General features: G+C 43.8%; 1 protein-coding gene across 3 annotated transcripts in view; it reads right to left on the minus strand.

The window, feature by feature from the left end:
* The window catches only part of PLS1 (plastin 1), a 78,611-nt gene that overhangs the window by 19,585 nt on the left and 44,220 nt on the right, over nt 1-14,806 (minus strand). For all 3 annotated transcript variants that reach the window (XM_005303269.5, XM_024108074.3, XM_065557951.1), the window contains 6 exons: nt 13,940-14,072; nt 12,853-12,934; nt 8,305-8,470; nt 7,754-7,896; nt 5,538-5,633; nt 659-854 (listed from right to left, as the gene is read on the minus strand). In XM_005303269.5, the coding sequence (XP_005303326.2) occupies nt 659-854; nt 5,538-5,633; nt 7,754-7,896; nt 8,305-8,470; nt 12,853-12,934; nt 13,940-14,072 (816 nt within the window). The remainder of the gene's footprint in view (nt 1-658; nt 855-5,537; nt 5,634-7,753; nt 7,897-8,304; nt 8,471-12,852; nt 12,935-13,939; nt 14,073-14,806) is intronic.

The following is a 14,806-nucleotide window of genomic DNA, read 5'->3' on the forward strand; positions in this document are numbered from 1 at the left end:
TGCCCTCCTTCCCAATCAGAGTATAAACATCATGCTCACGGTAATCTGATGGGAGGGGGGGATCCTAAGGAGCTCATGGGGGGGGGGGGGAATTTTGTGCTCAGCAAATGAAGTGGTCGAAGGTTATTCAGGAATCAGGATTTATCTACAATACAGAGCCTTTGCTGCTATAATTATGCCAGTATAGCAATATCAGCAACAGCGCCTAATGGAAAGGTGGCATATGCTGACAAAAGGAGTTTGCTGGCATAGCTACGCTACCTCCCCGAATGACATTAACTAGCATTCATCTGTCAGAATTGTTGCAGCTGCGACACAGGAGCTGCTGGCATAGCTAAATTGGCTGGGGTGTGGGACTGTTTCACACTCCCAACCAACATAGCTATCCTAGAAACATTTAATAGTGTAGACCAAACTTCAATCGGCCTTTTGTCAGAGCCAACATCCATGAGGGAAAACCCACATTCTGATATCTGGAATGAGGGAGGTTCCTACAACAAGCTAATATTTGAAAAACTAATTGTAGTTTTATATATTAGTGTTTACATAGGCACAATCACATAAAGACAGAATGCGGTTTTATAAGTCAGAAGACCTAATTTCCTCTAATGCTCTTATTTCTCTATGCTCGCCACTAGTACAGGTTGAAAGAGCTCACCTTCTAGTAAATTGAGATCATACATGGAACTGTCAGGCTTGTGCAGGGCTGGGTATGTGTTAAAGAGATTTGCAACAAAAGCCAAGTTAAGTTTAGGGTTGCCTGCAACTACATCAGCTGGAGTGACAAACTGTCTGCAGCCCAGTTTGTCGGCCTGCTGAAGCATATATTCAGCCCTCTTCAAGTCATTTTTCTCCTAGAAAAGAAAGTAAAAAAAAAAAAAAAAAAACATTTTTAATGAACTTTGACTTTTCTGGTTCTTTTTTGTTTCTCTGGATTCTCATCTTAATTGCATTATAATTAAAGATTAGGCCCAGAGTATAATATATGGATGTAGACCTTGTTCAGAACGAAGGTATTGTTTGGACCTTTTTCAGAAGGTGACTTCCTTTTTTCTTCTAGAACATAATCAAACACTTGTTGAATCCTCTTAATTGCCATAGTTAGTGAACATAATCTGACAATCAAAAATCATGTCATCAATTAGTGAGCAATTTGTGTAACTTGTAGAAGGGGTTTTTGTTTATTTGCATTATTCATCTACCTAGAAGAAGTAGGTCTACCCAACCCACATCATATGCAGCATGTAGATGTACATATAGTCCCAATAGTCACTGCTCATCTTCTGTTCAGATCACAGCCAATAAATATCCATGGCCATGTAGGCTGGGCAAGACTCTGGAAAGCCAGGGCTGCCACCCAAAATCCAAAAGAAAAAACAGGTCTCTCCATCGTAGAGCTTTGGCACAGGAGTAGCTTGAGGAAGAGATCTCCTATAAAAAAGTGCTGTGTGTTTTTATGTCACTCTGTAGCTGATTTTTATTCTTATTATTTTATTAATGGATTCATTCTTTTAATAGAAATCTTATAAAACTTGTTTTACAACTTAAATAGAGATAAACTTAATATATAAACAATTACAAATTGGTCTATGGAAGTCCCTATAGCTGTACTGATGAGAACTGCTACCAGTCGCTCTCTTCAACTTTGTGGTATTAATCACATATTGTGGCTGATGCTTTTCTACGATTTATCTTCCTTTTCTGGCTTGTCAGTTGGTAGTGTTTGCTAAAGTCTTTCATAATTTATGTCCAAAATTCTGGTTTTCTTACATTTAAACATGTAAACTGTTTATTAGTTATATTACCAAAACTCTATGTGATATTAAACTTTTCTCCTTTTCCCTCATATCTGTTATCATTAGTTTAATATCTTAATTTTTAGTTCCTTAGTATTCAAAAAAGTTCTCAAACTGTCAGGTTTGGTGGTGGGTGATGACCCTTTTCCAGCAAACTTCAAAAAAGTTTCACCAGATTTCTAAATAGTTACCTTTTTTCCTTCTCCCTTGAGGTATTCTGGCATGATTAATTTATTTTTCCGGTACTAGAATTTCCCATGCTTTTTGATACAAATCAGTAGTTCTAAGTCACTCTTCCTCAAAACCACCTTGCTATTGTAATTCTAGCAGCAGCAAGGAGCTAAGTGATCAATACGTTTATGGCTTTCATAAGATGCAGAATTTACCAGGACAATTTACTAAAAATACTAAGGAGTATTTTGTCAGCTGACACCCTGTTATCCCTGGAGGAGCCCCGGGCCAGCCTGATAACAATAAATAATGAAATCTCACTTTCTATATTCAGCAACTCAGAATTCTAGGTCAGCTTGTCATTTTCTGAGAGGAGTCAGTATAACCCTGGTATTGGAGTAAGCCCATTGTACTCAGCAATAGAGCTGGTCAAAATATAGGTGGGGAGGCATAGAAAAAATTCAAATTTTTGGTAGAAATATCAATATTGAAATTTTTCAGCAGAAAACAGAAATATTTTGGTTTTCAGCCAAAATATTGCAGGGTTGTGGTATTTATTTTTTGACAAAAAATTAAAATGTCCAGAAAACAAAGTTTTCATGGAAAATTTCATTTAGCCAAAAACCCAATTTTCTGTCAAAAAACAGTTGCAATGGAAAATTTTCAATCAACCTTACTCAGCACCCCTCAAGAGGAGAAATGTTCTCACTCTCAGCTGGCTCAACAAAAGGGTTCTGAACACTCCTGCCCCTTTGCGGTTGTGGCCTGAAGTTTCCCACACCCTCCATCATTGCTGATGAATGGAAGGGAACCTTCCTACCTCTAAATGCCATCTGGTTTGAAGGAACAACAGGAGGTTACAAGTCTTCATTCTTTTTCCCAGTCTGAGTTTTAGAACAAAGCTGGGCAGCCCAGTTAGAATTCTTCAGCTGGGGAAGAGAATAGGACCCCAGAATAGGATGTTAAGTTGACATCTATATTTGGGGGACCCGATTGCAAAACAGTTTCCCCTGACACAGTTCCACCTTGTAGGGCAGAAGGCACTGTGACAGATATTGCAACCCCAGGCAATCTCTTGGGGACTATGTTGTATTAAGTTTATGAATGGGTGATGTATCACTGTGGGCCAGGGATTGCATGCAACTCAGGGGGGGAGGGAGGAGGGGAAGAGGGTTACCACTGCTTCTCTAGGAACTAGAAACAGTGGGGGTCGTGATACAGACATGCACAGACGTGCCCAGGCCAGGGGTGAAAGTAACTTAACGGACTTACCAGTACACAGGGTTGCTGGGGTCCTGGGCAAGGTCGGGGGCGGGGGGGCAGCTCTGGGCAGGGGCAGGGCCTCAGGCGGAAGGGGCTGGGCTGGGGCCAGACTCCCCCAGCCAGCCCTTCAGCATTGCCTGGCCTGCACTGCCTGGGGCTCTGGCGGAGATTTAAAGGGCCCTGGGCTCCAGCCACTGGTGTGGTAATGGCAGCAGCAGCTGGGAGCCCCGGGCTCTTTAAATCACTGCTAGAGCCCCAGGGTAGCGGCGGCAAATTAAAGAGCCAGTGGCTCCGTCCGTTACCGAGAGCCCCGGCCCTTTTAAATCGCCGGGCCCTGGGGCAGCTGCCCCTTTTGGCCCCACCCCATCAACGGCCCTGCCGGTACAGTCAGCTGTGTACTGGCGGCCACTTTCTTACCGGTATGCTGGACCGTACCGGCTTCCTTTCACCTCTGGCCCAGGCAGATACATTACCCCTGTGTCTGACAATCTTCTCAATATTTCACTGCAGGGGGTCATGCATGATCTCTACCAAAAGCTAAGAACTATCTGATTGTCACAGTTATCGTTAGATGTTTGTACAGGAAAGAATTTTAGAGTTATGTAACATCTAGGATATTATATTCCAAAACTGAGGGAAGTGAAATTTGTGGGGGAGTCTCAGAGCTGACTCAATCAGCATTGAGAACAATTGACATCCATGAAGCCAGCCCTGTGTTTATTGTCTGGACCAGATGTAGGCTTGAGCATTTACAAAGATAAAAGAACTCCAATAAAAGTCTCTGAACAGGACACAGTTAGGTCTAAGAGACAATAAACTGGAACTGTTTAAGAGAAGAAGAAAGGGCACACATGCTATCCATTCTGGAGGAGACACTCTGCCTGTGGGAGCGTCTCATGAAAGGTGAATCCCAGCTTTTTCTGGATTGGACAAGTGCTGTAAAGACAGATCGTTGGGTGAGAAATACCTCATTAGACAGGAAAGTAACTTATTAAGAAGAATAGGCTACAGATTGCGTTTTATGGTTTTCTTTTAAATGTAACCCTCTGATTCCAAACCCTTATACTTGCTTTTATTAGAAACTGTATCTCAAGCTCTGTTAAATAAACTTCAGTTTGGTTTTATTATGGACACATCTAAGTGCCTTGTGCTAAAGAGGCTGTTGAATTGAGGTGAAACCAGTGAACTGGGGTGCACTGCTTCCACGGAGGCAGCAGATTTGGTGTACATTGCTGGTGCCCAGCACATAAGGGATGGGACGCTCGAGTGTAACAAAGTGTGTAAATTGTTAGCCTGTATTGGGAAAGAGCAGGAGTGGCGCGCTTGTGTTGCCAGCAGCCAGTAATTGGGGAGCTTTTCCCGTGGTAGGCACAGACAAAGCTCCTTCTTCATTCTGTGTGCAGGTGGTAGAAATTCCCACAGACAGCCTCATTTAACCCCAAAAAGTGTCATAGGAGTGATTAAAGTGAATTACTTAGGTTGTAAATACCTCCAGAGAGTTACCACTTTTGGTTTAGACTTGCATATACTGGGTCCACAGTAAGTTTTCCAGAGGCCAACAGACAAAAAAAGGGCTTTTGATATAAAAAGGCAGGGTTTAAACTGACCCAGGCCAGGGCCTTCTTTCTGATTCAGGAGATGGACAGGACCTTCTGTCCACGGGGAACCCCAACATTGCAGAAGGGTTGGAAAGACTTTTGGTAACTCGACCCCCATAAGACTGGTGACTCCTGGTAAGTTTAGTGTGTGTTTAAATCTATTTATGGTTTTATTATATTTTCTCTGTGATGTTTTTCCTTAAGAATAAAGATGCTTGCTTAGAAATTGCTGTGTGGTAACTGGTAACTGCTTGCGATACACTATTCATAGACCTCAGAGAGAAACCAAAGCACAGGCATTGGCTTTTAGGCAGACTGGCTTACTGGGGATATCACAATGTAAGGCAGAGAGCTGTGCAGCCTTAAAATCCACTGGTCAGAAAGAATGGGACAAGGGTCCCTGCTCAGACACAGGTGATGGCTGGAGACCTGAGATATAACTGGGCACTAAATGGACCATGGAGGCAGGGGGAAATACAGATACAGTTCCCCTGGAAACTGTGACAGGACCTAACCATGTTTCAACAGTATCCTGAAACTGTACTAGTTCTGCAGAGTTCAAAGCTTTTCCATGGTGCAGGAATCTGGTTATGCTCCTGTCTGCACTACAAAATGGAACTGTATTCTGGATGTAACCAAGTCCCTGGATATATAGATGGGGTCTCTGTTAAATAGACATAGGTATCTTTTTGACCCTCAGGATACTTACATTAAAACCTGAAAGGTCAATGTTAATGGGAATTTCATCATCTTTGTCTCCTTTGGGTGCAATCTGATTCAGCAGGTGGTAGTAGGCTCTTGAATCCTAAAACAAACAATACAATAGTAGGGAATAAGCAAATATTTACTTCTCTGAATATAGTATACTGCACTTAGGCTCTGATGCAAAGATCATTGAAATCAATATGACTTGCACTGATTTCAATGGATTTTGGATCAAGTCCTTAGTCAAGATCTACTTAATCAAAAAGGCCACTTCACTGAGACATTTCACAGTTTAGCCAAATGACATAGTGAATAGGAATGACTGCTGTTTAATCATGACAGAATAAATTCTTCTTATTGGGAATGTACTAGGCAGTTCTAAGAGTTACAAGATATTTAAGGCAGGTGTTAAATAGGAGTGAAATTCTAGCTCCAGTCTTTTGATACAAAAGTTACTAAATACAGTTTTCATAAAAAGAAAATAAAAATGAAATTATGTGGATCTCATATTTATGAGCCAGTACAATATTTTAGTTAATTATAAGTCTTTTCAAACAGTTTGATTTTTTTTAAATGGCCTCTTCTCTTAATAGGCCAATTAACTTGGACAATAGATTGTGGACCAAGATGCCCCAGTTAAAGGGAGTCTATTATTTGTTTTATCATTCATTATATTTATTAGATGCAATGTTCAATACAGGTTTTTGCATTTCCTGTTCCCTTAAAAACTAAAAACACAGACAGATAAACCTGTACTTCTAATAACAGCAGCAAATATTAAAAATGTTTAATACTTGTCCTGTATATTAAAGGACATTTTGATTAGATTTGCACTTGTCCATTAAAAGAAAGCTAGTTGTTTATTTTCTTTGTAAATAGTCTCTTCCCTAGTATTTCATAAAGAATACAGAGATAGCTACATCATTATCTTTAATGGTTATTCTGAAATTAGTGGAGGGAAGATGTCCATGGAGTCCCCTCACTTATTACCCATAGGGAACACTGCCCCTTCACTTTTAATTTTAAAAGTGCTGCTGCCTCTTATTGGACTTAATGCTGCACTGAGCACACATTATACTGCATGGTGATACTAGACAAAGGAGAAGGATACATCTACCAGCTTCCACGGTGGAGCCAGAGCGTGTTTCAGCCCCATGAAGTCAGTGAATTGAATCAGCAGCAAGGCACTAGTATGCCTCCTTTGTTGCAGGATTGGTTAGGACCATAACTGGGAGGGATTTTCCTTGGATAGTGGGGCCAAAAGGCCCACGAGATGTGTCTTCTTTGGGAGTAGTCTCTTGACATCCCTAGCTGTGGCGGAGGGACAATCACCTATTGTTACAGATGAGCCAGGTGATGGCTGAAAGCCACATTCTCCTCCCCACAAGATAACAAAGGTAAGTGAGGCCTCATGGCATAGGCACCAACTTTCCCCGCTGCCGGTGGGTGCTCGCGCCCCTCCGCCCCTGACCCGCCCCAACTCCACCCTTTCCCTGCCCCAGCCCCACCCCCATTGCAACCCCTTCCCCAATGTCCCCACCCCAACTCCGCCCCCTCCCTGCCCCTATTGGATCCCTTCCCCAAGTCCCCGCCCCGGTGCGCCTCTTCCCCAAGCGCAGTGCGTTCCCCCTCTTCCCCCTCCCTTCCAGCACTTGCTACGCAAATCAGCTGTATCGCAGCACAAGCGCTGGGAGCCAGGGGGAAAAAGCATGCACGCGGTGCACCCAGGGGAGGAGGCGGAGCCAGAGTGGAAGCGGAGGTGAACTGGGGTGGGGGGGCGGGGCAGGGAGCTGCCAGTGGGTGCTAAGCACACACCAATTTTTTCCCTGTGGGTGCTCCAGCCCCAGAGCACCCACGGAGTCAGTGCCTTTGCCTCATGGGAAGGGTTAAAGAGCAAGGTGTAAAGTTGTGGGTGGGAGTGTGCAATTCATCCCAAATGGTTCTAATTACAATTTGGAATTTTTAGATTCCTGAATAAGGGCTGCTATTTAAGCTATGTGGAAAGTACTTGGTTTGGGTTGCATATCCTTAGTTGACACACAGCATCAGCAACTAAACAGTATAATCATGTGTGGTCAAAAGAATGTGCAGTGCTAGGAGACATTTGGTGACTATGTACCTATAAAAAGCAGATCACTAATTCTGGTCTCAATCTTTTGTTTCTAAAAATGTTACATTTTGGCACGACTGTATTCACTTACTAGAGTGACAAGTATATACCTTAATGTCTTCACTGAAGTTGTTGATTTTCTGCCATCCTGCATTGGCCAGATGATAGTTCACCCAACGTAGCAAGAGCTCTTCTGGGGAAAGTTTCAGTAGCTGCTCTAGTTCTTCCCCTTCATTTAGCAGAGCAATAAGAGCTAAAAGCAAATGTGAAAAAAAGCTGAATTATTGCTATCATGGTCACAAAACATTTAATCTCAGATTGTATACTTTATCGCACCTGACACCAAAATAAGTATACTTCTATGTGTACCTAGGAAGCCAATGCCAACGGTTCCATCAAGGATGAGGTTAAAAGATGTGCCTTAGCCACAAGAAAATAATGCAAACACAACAAAGGTCAGTCAGACCTGGGACCAACCACCAATCAGACGGCAGGACTTCATACTAGAGACATGACAGGGCTGGGCTTAAGGGAAGAACAAGTCCTGGACAGGAATGAAAGGTGATGCTGTATTGCTCCCGATTTCTGAAAAGTTGCTTTGAGATGAGAGAGAGAGAGAGAGAGAAAGAGAGAGAACACCTGACATTACTTCCTCTCTTACCTTCATTTCTGGAGATCTCAATATCAGCAAAAAGACCAACTTTAATGATCTGCCACAAGAGACCTAATACCAAGTGTGGTTTTCCTTCCTTTAGATCTTGTGATCCAATGTTGACCACTGTACAGCCAATAGCTGATGCAGAATTCAGGGCAAGATTTAGGTTTTCCTAATTAAAACATCAACATTAACTAAATTAGCCAGTCAGTTTGTTAGTTTTAAAACAGTAGTCACCACCTTTGTTTCTTTTGTGAGTTTCTAAAGTTACATAAACCAGTGCATTAGACCAAGGGTGGCCAACCTGAGCCTGAGAAGGAGCCAGAATTTACCAATGTACACTGCCAAAGAGCCACAGTAATACGTCAGCAACCCCCCATCAGCTCCCCCATCCTGCTCCCAGCGCCTCCCACCCACCAGCAGCCCCACCGATCAGCACCTCCCGATCAGCTGTTTCGTGGCGTGCAGGAGGCTCTGGGGGTGGAAGGGGGAGGAGCGAGGGCACGGCAGGCTCAGGGGAGGGGGCTGGAAGGGGTGGAATGGGGGCAGGGCCTGTGGCAGAGCAAGGGGTTGGCGCCTGTAGCTCCAGCCCCGGAGTTGGTGCCTATACAAGGAGCCGCATATTAACTTCTGAAGAGCCGCATGTGGCTCCGCAGCCACAGGTTGGCCACCCGTGCATTAGACGAACACTCAGATTAGGTTTTGTAATTCACTAGAATACAATACAAAATTGCAGCATTGCTCAAAACCTTGTCCCTCTCAGATTTTGGATGGCACTTCAGATTCTTAAACCTTAGGTCGAGTGCTGTAGCTATTTTTAGAAATCTCACATTGGTTTCTTCTTTGCGTTTTGTCAAATCTGCTGTGAAAGTGTTCTTAAAACAAATATGTGCTGGGTCATCATCTGAGACTGCTATAACGGGAAATATATGGCAGTGCCGTAACAAGGGCGAGGCGAGTGAGGCACTTGCCTCGGGCGCACAAAGGGGAAGGGCGCAATCACCTCCTCTCTGCCTCCGCCTCCTCCCCTAAACGCTCCGCCCCTGCTTCTCCGAGCTCCAGCTTCCCGCGAATCAGCTGTTCGCGCGGGAAGCCTGGGAGCACGGAGAAACAACCGGTGGCGCGCTCAGGCTCAGGGAGGTGGAGGCGGAGCAGAGGTGAGCTGGGGTGGGGAGTGCACGGCCAGGTCTAACTTTTTTGCCGCCGCCCCAAGCAAAAAAAAAAAAAAGCAAGGGGGGAGGCGCTGCCATGGTGCAGCCAGAGGAGTGAGGAGCGAAAGGGGGGGCGGTGCGGCTGGAGGAGCGGGGGGGGTCATGGCGCGGCCGGAGGAATGAGGCGCGAGGGGGGAATGCAGCCGGAGGGGCACAGCACAGCCGGAGGAGCAAGGTGCGAGGGGGGGGTCGGTGCGGCCGGAGGAGGGGGGGGAGGCATGGCACAGCCGGAGGAGCCCGGGGGGGGAGATGGTGGTGGCGCGCCCGGATGAGCCAAGTGGGGGACGCGGCTGGAGGAGCCAAGGGAGGGCAAGGCACAATGCGGCTGGAGGAGCCAAGGGGGGACACGGCCGGAGGAGTGGGGGGGGGCAGCATGGCCGGGGCACACCCGAAGGAGCCAAGGGGGGGGGCGTGGCCGGAGGAGACAAGGGGGGGGGTGCAGCCAGAGGAGCCAACGGGGGGCGGCGCTGCCAGAAGAGTGGGGGAGGGCGCAATTTTATATTCTTGCCTCGGGCGCAAAAATAGCTAGTTACGGCTCTGATATATGGCAGAATGGGGGTAAAACAGAACAGGAGACATACAATTCTCCCCCAAGGAGTTCAGTTACAAATTTAATTAACACATTATTTTTTTAACGAGCATCATCAGCATGGAACCATGTCCTCTGGAATGGTGGCCAAAGCATGGAAGGGGCATACGAATGTTTAGCGTATCTGGCATGTAAACACCTTGCAATACCGGCTACAAAACAGTCATGCGAATGCCTGTTCTCACTTTCAGGTGACATTGTAAATAAGAAGCAGGCAGCAGTATCTCCCATAAATGTAAACAAGTTTGTTTGTCTTAGCGATTGACTGAACAAGAAGTAGGACTGAGTGGACTTGTAGGCTCTAAAGTTTAACATTGTTTTGCTTTTGAGTGCAGTTATGTAACAAAAAAATCTACATTTGTAAGTTACACTTTCACAGTAAAGAGAATGCACTACAGTACTTGTATGAAGTGAACTGAAAAATACTATTTCTTTGTTTATCAGTTTAACAGTGCAAATAATTATAATAAAAATAATAATATAAAGTGAGCACTGTACACTTTGTATTCTGTGTTGTGATGGAAATCAATATATTTGAAAATGTAAAAAAAATCTGAAATATTTAATAAATTTCAATTGGTATTCTATTATTTAACAGTGCGATTAATCGTGATTAATTTTTTTGAGTTAATCGTGTGAGTTAACTGTGATTAATCGATTGCCCTAGATAAAACTCATCCAGGCTCTCATCATCTCATGTTTAGATTATTGCAACATCGTTTTTTCTGGCCTTGACAAATGCAGTCATGCCTAACTTGTATGCATTCAGAATACTGCTGAAAAGATAATTCTCCTAGTCCATCTTTTGACCATCTCACCCCTCTCTTGAATGCCTCCTCTGGTTCCCCTTTCCTATTGCATCAAACATAAGCTGATTTATTTCACTTTCGCGGCCATTTTTGGCCAATCGCCGCTCTACTTATCTCTCATTCACTATGGAGTGGTTGATGCTAGCTTCCCCATAAACTCCCACAAAGCTACCTCATTATCCTACTTCCAATTCCTCCTAAAAACTCTCCTCTGCCATGATGCCTACAATAAAATTGACAATGGTTAAGCTGCTAATACCAGTGCCTTTCATGCTGACCAATATCGTCTCCTTGTACATTTCCTTGTACTCCTTCATCTGTGTGCATCCATTTGTCTCTTGTCTTATATTTATACTGTAAGCTCTCTGGGAGCAGGGGCCGTCTTTTGTCTATGTTTGTACAGTGCCTAGCACAATGGAGTCCTGATCCATAGCTTTGGTGCTATGTTAATATAAATACATCATGATAATAATAATTAATAATGAACCATGCCAGGGTGCTTCTTGTTTATCCAAAACACTATGTAAGCAATGTTTTGTCTGCATACTTACCTATGGTAGGTACTTATGTGGCCCTATCATTGTAGTAACTGAGCACTCAGTATGTAGTTCAGAAGTACAAAAAGGTGGTTTCAGACAATTTAAAAACGTATTCTAGTGCTAACCCTACCTCTACTTTAGAAACTACTGAAGATGGGCTTCCATAATGAGTCCATCTTGGAAAAAAGATAACCACACAAAGAACAATTTACTTTGCTAATTATTTTGTATGGCTCATTTGCTCCAGTACTTTGCAATGCAGAGGAAAAACAAAAGCACAGTAATCACAAGGGAACTGAACCGTGGAGTCCTCCTGGAGGGGAAATGCGACTATGTGATAATACCTCCCCATTACCACATAGGCACCTGCACAATGTAAGCTTCAGCAAGTCCTCCAGAGACCTAGAAGCAGCGGCAGCTCCAGGCACCAGCGCACCAAGCGTGTGCCTGGGGCGGCAAGCCGCGGGGGGCGCACCGCCGGTCCCTGCGAGGGCAGCAGTCAGGCAGCCTTCAGCGGCATGCCTGTGGGAGGTCCGCCGGTCCCGCAGATTTGGTGGCAATTCGGCAGCGGGTACGCCGAAGCCGCGGGACCGGCGGACCTCCCGCAGGCATGCCGCTGAATCCGCGGGACCGGAGACCTCCCACAGGCATGCCGCCGAAGGCAGCCTGCCTGCCATGCTTGGGGCGGCAAAAAAGCTAGAGCCGCCCCTGCCTAGAAGGACCAGGAGAAGACACTGACCAATTAAGAGCCAGCAGCCAGTTAAGAAGGCTTGCTTGCAGCTGCTCAGGGATTGTGCTGGGTGAGATTGAGATGGAGGAGGAGACCCTCAGAGCTAGTCCAGAGGGCCCGGGCCTTATTTTCAAGCACTGCAACTGAGTACTTGCCTTCGTGGTTTTATCTGTTTCTTTAAAGGTGCAGACAGCCAAATTCTGAGCTTGTTCTTTCTACTTAATTGTTGAGAGACTGACAACCAGCTTATGGCACAGGCTGCCCTACTTCTAGCAGGTGGCCCAATTTAGGACTTAAGACAGGGAGCAACAGCAATAGTATGTTTGGCACTGCAGAGAGTGCTAAGAAGCAGCCCCACTTGTAACACCTGGAAAGGGGAAAGACCAGGAAAGTAGAGAAGGTAGGTAGCAGTCCATGAAAATATTAAAGACCTAGAAGCTGAAAGGAGAAATGCCAGCTCTGCATTTCATCAAGGCCTAGAGTGTACTATCGATCTCCAGAAAACACAACCCCGTGCAAGCAAACAATGCTACCTGGCTGTCTGACACCTTGAAATCCACACATAGGACCTGATCTGCTCCCATTACAATCTACAGCAAAATTGCTATTAAACAAAGCTATATGAATAGCCTCCTGAAATATAATTAGTTTGTGCCAGAAAAGATGCCATACTTACAGAAATAGTGAAAGGAGTGAGCTTCTTCTTATTAATAGCTCTTTCATCAATTGTATCTGGTTGGGATAAATTAATCATTTTGCTGGGGAAGAAAAAGTCAAAATTTATTCCATCTCTCTAAACAATGGTACTTCAAGCAAAACATTAGCATCACTTTTTTGTGGGAAGTCTAAAAGTGTTGCTTGATATATTGAAAGCACCAAGGGAAATCCCTATTTTTCCCCTTCAAAAACAACTTCCAATAAAACCAGAAACCATAGAACCTACATGGAAATAAGAAAGTGGAGTAGTCAGATTTATGCTTAGGAATCCAGCTCTGATTGTACTGCTAACGAAGTTCTCAGGAAGATTCAGACAACTGCAGAATTGAATATACTTATGCTGAGAGCCACTCTAACATGGGAGTGTAAATCTTACAACTAACATATTGTACTTCTGTAGTGCCTTCCATAGAAGGGTCTCAAAGCCCTTTTCTATTAATTAATAATGAATTAAGCCCTCAGTACTCCTATGACATGGGCAATTACCAGTTTTACTAATTGGGAAAACTGCAGCAGAGAGAAATTGAAAGACATCTTGCAAATCTGTAGCAGAGTCAAGAGTAAAATTCAGATCTTCTGACTGCCAGTGTTGTGATTTAACCACTGGATAATACTTTCTAATATTAGAAACTGCAGAGATGTCTAATTATTTCTGTTAATGAGCATGATGGGTGGTACAATGATCTAATTTCTGAAGAGTCTGATTATTCCTGGTATGTGCATTGATCAAGATATAATTCCACTGGTTTAAAGTTGAAAACTCTCCAGCCAATCAGATTTATAACAACATACACACAGTTATGCAAAGCACATCGTTTTTAAATAGAAGGACTCTTTAAATAGATTAGACTTAGAATATATATTCACTAAAGAAGGATTTATAGGACAAGGATTTCCCCCAATCCTATGACTTGTTAGAAGTATTGATTAAAGGTCAAACCCTGGTGTTATTGAAGTCAACAGCAAAACTTTCATTGATTTCAATGTGATCAGGATTTGACCTTCAGAGAACAACTTTCTTATTCTTTCTTTAGTTCTTGACTTACCAAAGGAGGATGCCATCTGCAAGTGACTTAAAAAGACTGGCATCTGATGGATTCATGGGAAGGAGATGCTTACAGTCAGGGTCATCTTTAAGAGCTTTATTTACCCAGTTAACAAAAGCAACCTTTTCTTCCTCTGAAAAACAAAAAAATTAACGACTGAGTAATATAAGAGCCAGGACACCATTAAAATAATCTATTATTATTATGGTGGACAAATATTATTTAACTGTCCATAGAATATCACAATACTACTTGCCAAGCACAGTAATAAGGATAAAAGTATTATTAAAACTTACTACAGAAGTTCAGAGGGTCCTGTGGCACCTTTGAGACTAACAGAAGTACTGGGAGCATAAGCTTTCGTGGGTAAGAACCTCACTTCTTCAGATGCAAGTAATGTAAATCTCCAGAGGCAGGTATATATCAGTGTGGAGATAACGAGGTTAGTTCAATCAGGGAGGGTGAGGTGCTCTGCTAGCAGTTGAGGTGTGAACACCAAGGGAGGAGAAACTGTTTCTGTAGTTGGATAGCCATTCACAGTCTTTGTTTAATCCTGATCTGATGGTGTCAAATTTGCAAATGAACTGGAGCTCAGCAGTTTCTCTTTGGAGTCTGGTCCTGAAGTTTTTTTGCTGTAAGATGGCTACCTTTACATCTGCTATTGTGTGGCCAGGGAGGTTGAAGTGTTCTCCTACCGGTTTTTGTATATTGCCATTCCTGATATCTGACTTGTGTCCATTTATCCTCTTGCGTAGTGACTGTCCAGTTTGGCCAATGTACATAGCAGAGGGGCATTGCTGGCATATGATGGCATATATAACATTGGTGGACGTGCAGGTGAATGAGCCGGTGATGTTGTAGCTGATC

This window comes from Chrysemys picta, chromosome 9 (assembly GCF_011386835.1).
Source record: "Chrysemys picta bellii isolate R12L10 chromosome 9, ASM1138683v2, whole genome shotgun sequence".
Classification (NCBI taxonomy): Eukaryota; Metazoa; Chordata; order Testudines; family Emydidae; genus Chrysemys; species Chrysemys picta.